Source organism: Seriola lalandi, unplaced genomic scaffold (genome assembly GCF_002814215.2).
Source record: "Seriola lalandi dorsalis isolate HSWRI2012SDOR001 ecotype SW California unplaced genomic scaffold, Sedor1 jcf7180002054962, whole genome shotgun sequence".
Lineage (NCBI taxonomy): Eukaryota > Metazoa > Chordata > Actinopteri > Carangiformes > Carangidae > Seriola > Seriola lalandi.
In genome coordinates this window covers 132,182-138,201 of record NW_019525513.1, presented here as the reverse complement: position 1 = coordinate 138,201, position 6,020 = coordinate 132,182, and the positions used below count along the sequence as shown (strand labels likewise).

At 44.1% G+C, this 6,020-nt stretch overlaps 1 protein-coding gene across 1 annotated transcript; it reads left to right on the top strand.

Annotated features, from left to right (window-relative positions):
- Positions 1–396: 396 nt before the first annotated feature.
- On the top strand, positions 397–3,574 carry LOC111646006 (gap junction alpha-3 protein-like). The gene is made up of 3 exons (XM_023395371.2): positions 397–473; positions 569–1,137; positions 1,989–3,574. Exons 1-3 carry the CDS (start codon positions 405–407, stop codon positions 2,803–2,805), a joined length of 1,455 nt encoding a protein of 484 aa, XP_023251139.1. The 5' UTR covers positions 397–404; the 3' UTR covers positions 2,806–3,574.
- The last annotated feature ends 2,446 nt before the right edge of the window (positions 3,575–6,020 follow it).

Here is a 6,020-nt window from a genome sequence, read left to right as displayed (position 1 = left end):
CTGCCGTAGGTTTCAGATTTACCAAAACTGACAACAGGTGTGTTGATGAGGAGAAGTGGTCGGGTCTGTGCAGAAGCTAAATTGCTGTTGTGTCATGTTTTATAAAGTCTTATTGTCAACAAATCGCCAAACACCAGAACATCCCCTCACAAGTTAATATGGTTCTGTTATTTCTCCCACTGCCCCAAGTGTGAAAATATCTCCAAATAAATGCAATGTTTAGAATATCGTTTGCGGGGAAGTCGGACACGATGTTGGTTTTGGTGTCTTTGTGGAATTTGTTGACAATAATAAAAACATAAAAACAACACCGGCCTTATCATTCAAAACAAATACCTCGTCCCGTTTGTGTTGTTCACCACCGACTCTCGTTTCTCTCTCCAGGCTAGAAAACAGAGTGAAGCATGGGTGACTGGAGCTTTCTAGGGCGGCTGCTTGAGAACGCTCAAGAACACTCCACTGTGATTGGAAAGGTGAGCGATTGATTGATTGATTGATTGATTATCAGAGAGCAAGAATTGTTAAATTGTTGATGAACCTAATGAATCTGTTGGTCCTTCCTCCCCAGGTTTGGCTGACTGTCCTCTTCATCTTTCGCATCTTGGTGCTGGGTGCAGCGGCCGAGGAGGTCTGGGGGGACGAGCAGTCAGACTTCACATGTAACACGCAACAGCCCGGTTGCGAGAACGTCTGCTATGACGAGGCCTTCCCCATCTCCCACATCCGCTTCTGGGTGCTGCAGATCATCTTCGTCTCCACGCCCACCCTTATCTACCTGGGCCATGTGCTGCACATCGTCCGCATGGAGGAGAAGAGACGGGAGAGGGAGGAGGAGCTCAGGAAGGCCGGACGGCACCAGGAAGACCACGACCCCCTCTTTCACAACGGGGTCGGTGACGGAGGAGGAGGAGGAGGAGGAGGCGGGAAAAAGGAGAAGCCGCCGATTCGCGACGAGCACGGGAAGATCCGTATCCGCGGGGCGTTACTGAGGACCTACATCTTCAACATCATCTTCAAGACTCTGTTTGAGGTGGGCTTCATCCTGGGACAGTACTTCCTGTATGGCTTCCACCTGAGGCCGCTCTATAAATGTGGCCGCTGGCCCTGCCCCAACACTGTGGACTGCTTCATCTCCAGGTTAGAGAGCAGGACTTCCTCAGAGGAGCCATCTCTTTTTTTTTTTTTGTCTTCATTTTCTTCTTGTTTGTGTGTGTGTGTGTGTTTCTGTCATAGGCTACATTTGGGGACACATTTCAGACCAGTTAATTGTCCAATTGGGAACAAAAATGGGAAATAGCTCAAGGTTAAGGTTAGAGAGTAAGTCTTCAGGAAATGAATGTAAGTCTATGTAATGTCCCCAAAAGTGACCTATGACAACCTGTGTGTGTGTGTGTGTGTCCTAAAACCCAGAAATCAGTTCGCACTTTTGGACCATTTTGGTTGGATGGTTTCTTAAAGCTTTTACATCTCCAAAAAAAAAGGTCAGTTGCTAACTTGGCTTTTTGTCAAGGGAACCGGGATGACTCACTGAAGCCACGCCCCCACAGCTACACCTGTCAAGCTGCAAGCAATTACTAATGGTGGCACCTTTACCTTTTTTTCCAGCCATTTCTGGTAGAAATGACAGACTTCATCAGCTGTAGCTTGAATATGCATCTGATGGCCACATACATGATACCGTGGTAAAAGACTCGAGCTGCAGTCGAAACACTGAGGCTAAAGCTACATGCAGAAAGTCAGTGGTTGATGATTCACCTGGAAGACATGGACATAACAGTCTTGAGATAAAATGCTGGTTCAGACGGTTTCGTTCTAGCTTCAGCTTGTGTGGCTGCTTAGCTGATCTGCTCGTTCTAATCTTTTGTGTTGACGACTAACTTGGTTGAAATGTACGTTTTGCCAAATCCGATAAAGAGCCGATACGTTTCTCTAAACACATTTGTTTGTGTTTGTGAGTTAAATCTACTTTTGTCTGTTTGTTGTCTCAGGCCCACGGAAAAGACGATCTTCATCATCTTCATGCTCGTGGTTGCCTGTGTCTCTCTGCTGCTCAACCTGCTCGAGATCTACCACCTGGGCTGGAAGAAGGTCAAACAGGGGGTCACCAATGAGTTCGTACCCGACACCGAGTCGCTGCTGCTCGGTCCGGACGAGCGAGGAGACTCGGAGACGATTCCTGAGCAGACCGCCCCGTCGGTGCTCGACTGTCTGCCGGCGTACGCCAGTGTGACCGTGGTGGGGGCCGGAGCGTCGGGGGGAAGAGCTTACAGTCCAACAGAAGCCACCGCCCCTTTGCCCGCTGAGCTCAAGATGGATGGCGCAGGGTTCCACCCAGACGACTACCTGTTGGAGACCCTGCCCACTTCCTTTTACGGCGGCCGTAACAAAGGGAGCGTGGGAAGCCGCGGTCAGCTGACTGCAATGGAGCAGAACTGGAGCAACATGGCACTGGAGCTCCGCAATGGAAAAAACTCCACCTCCTCCTACCCTCCTACTCTTCCCTCTCCTCCCACCTCCACCTCCTCCTCTCCTCAGGAGGAGTCGACTCCCGCGCACGAGGATCAACGCTCAATGTTTCCCACACTTCCTCGTAATACCCCTCTTTCCCCCCTCACGCCACAGGAGACAGCGTTGGATGAGGAAAACACCACAGCGCCTTATATGGTCCCACACGACGACTTCACCGTGGTCACCAGGGCGGAGATGCATCAGCCTCCGTCTGCCGCGGCGACAGACATCCGGAAGCCGAGTCGGGCCAGCAAGAACAGCAGCGTCCGAGCTCGCCCCGACGACCTGGCCGTGTAGCTAAAACCCACACACACTCACACACTCACACAACCTCACACACATGCTGTATACACATAGAAAAACCTACAAATGCACAACAGCATTAAACCACACGAGCACGCCCTCCAGCAAAAGACTGACGCTCTGCAAGGCAGATGTTAACTAGTAGATTCAGCTGGAGTCGGCCGCTTATTTTAATCTCAGAATTATGAACCAGGAATAGGGAAAGAAGGAGTTTGGCCAGATTACACTGATGGCACCCTGCTGATGCCCTGTCTACACATCAGTCATATCAGCAACAGTACGAAAAAGTGAGCTCAACTTTTAAAAACATCAGCTCTGCAGAAATCCTCCGGTAGCACATCTGGAGTCGGTGCGGACAGAGGTCTGTGCACATGTGATCCAGATGTGAGAATTTTCTGTCATTCACCAACATTTTAAAGCAATCAAAGAAAAATTAAACACAACACTGTCGAACACGAACGTCATAGTAAAAGACACAATGATAAAAGTGAGGGAGGGGAGGAAGAAGCCGAAGATAAAACAAATTTACGATCAAAAAGACACAACAAAGCAGATATTTGATTTGATTGAACAAAACAAACAAACATATAAATAAAGGTTTTCATACGTATTTAACACGGAGCATCTAAATGAAGAATTTTGTAATAATTTAAATACCTGTTCTGAGGGTATTTTCTTCAGGGTTTAAACACAAAAAGTGCCTTTTAATAATTCGTACAAATTATGAGATTGTAGTATGAATAATGTTATTTTTTAATCAATTTATTGTTTTTAATTCTGTTGTTGAGCACAACTCTCATGAGAGTTTTTAGAGGCGAGACTCAGTAAAAGCCGATTCTTGCCAGTTTGCAACTTTTTTTTTTTCTGCATCACTAATAATCAAGTGCGACAAAACGAAACCACCATGAAGCTGGTTCTCCGACTGAAACGTGCACTTACCATGTTTAAACTGTGTCGTTAAAGTAATAGTTTGACATTTTGGGAAATAATCATGTCCGTGCGTTGACCGTGGAGTCAGTTAGCTTAGCTTAGTTTAGCTTAGCATAAAGACGGGAGAACGGGGAAACGGCTAGCAAAGCAGCTCACCACACAGCTCAAAATACAATCCAATATGAACACTAGTATAATTCATTCAGCAAATTTAAACTGTAGATTGTATTTAAATGTAAAGTTCACGATGTAAAGTGTAAACAGCTCCAGATGTGTGACGCAGCGAAGGTCAACAACGTTAAGGGAAAACAGCGTGACGGTAAACAACAATCCCAAACTGGATTTTCCCACCATTGTGTGAACACATCATTAAAAGATACCTGTAGCTGTGTGTTTGAGCTTTGACGAGCCAGGCTAGCTGTTTCCCCCCGCTTCCAGTCTTTATGCTAAGCTAAGCTAATCTAATCGTCTGCTGGCTCCATAGTGAAGGCACAGATATGAGAGCTGTATCGATCTTCTCCCCTAACTGTTGGAGAAAACAAAAAAAAAGGAAAAGAACATACTTCCCAAAAATGTAAACCCTTCCTTTAAGTGATACAGGTGATCCAACATGGCTGCCATGTTGGAGCCGGTGTGTGACGGCACCTAAAGTCCAGTGGATTAATGATAACGTGCTCAGCACAAAGAGAGAGATTAAGCGCCAGCATGGCTGCTACTCACTGATCTGGCCACGCTCTCTTTTGTTAGAGGAGTTGGACAGGGAGGGTGTACAGGCCCATGAAATGGGGATCACAAACACACACACTTACATACACACCCACAGTATATATATATATATATATATATATATTTATATTTATATATATATTTACATATACAATATATAGGCAGCACAGACACGAATAAGGAAAGGTTGATGATGATGATGATGATGATGATGATGATAATGATGATGATGATGATGATGATTGGACTAACTAATAAGTTTTGGAGCGTAGAGGCCTCAGTACTATATTCTTTTACTTTCATCTTTCTTTTATTTCTTTGCTGGGAGACATCAGAGGAGAGGTTTGCACTTTTGTTTCTTTATTTTCATTTTTCTTGTGATGTGGTGATGGAGTCTGTGGAATCTGTCCGTCTGCGTGTGCGTGTGCGTGTGCGTGTGTGTGTGCGTGCTCTCACCCAGCCTGTCATTTCAATGAAGAGAGGGATGCACCGACGTTAGGACAGAGAGGATGACCGGAGGAAAGCAATAAAGCAGTCCCACCCTGAGACGTAGTCTTTAGGCTTCACAGGCTGTGTGTGTGTGTGTGTGTGTGTGTGTGTGTGTGTGTGTGTGTGTGTGTGTGTGTGTGTTGAGGTACCTTAATTTGTTTCAGTGTTTACAAAATGACATCTCTGCAGTTACATCAGGGTAAACTATATAAAGTTTATAAATATGTAAATATATAATGATTAATAGTATTGATAGACACCACAGGATATTATACAGAACTACCTATATTTAAAAAAAACAGTTGTTAGTTTCTGATCAAGCTGCAATTTTATTATTTATAAAGACTTTCCCTAAGAAAAACAAAAAACCAAGTGTGCTTCAGTAGTTTCTGACATTGGCCCCGCTGGTCACTTTACACAAAAATCCAATGTTAGAAAAGATGCAAATAAAAAATAAAACACCATCAAGGTCTAAATGACATTTGGTTTATTGAGCAATGTGAAGCTTTGCAGCTTGAACAGGGAATAAAAATCAGTTCACCTTCTTTCTGATGCTTGTGTTTGCAGTGTGTTACAGAACTGTGGAGTTCCCCTATGTGTTCTGTATAGGAGGAGTCCAAGTTCATTTTCTAGACTAGCTGTAGAATAAACAGTAGCTTTTAGATTATTATTTTTTTTTGGAGAAACAAAAAAGAGAGCAATATGATCTAAAAAAAGTGATTTTATTTCTCTGTTAATTCTTAACAGACATCCCACATAGGAATGTTCATTTTTCCTGTTCTTCTCATTAATTCCTGCCAAAAAAGAGAGAAACAAACAAATAGAAAAATGGCTAATATGAACTCAGCTGTGTTGCCTTACAGCAACTACCCAACAGCTTTAATTAATCAAGGCAAATTATTCATGTTTTATCCAACAGTCAGGAATATAAAATACACCCTAGTAGCAAGGGGGAGTGGTTTGGGGCAAATTGCGTTTTGGGTTTGTACATCTTTGTGTTTCTTTCTGGGCAGAATATTAGAGGATTATAACTTAACATACTTGAAAAATACTAGAATGATTTA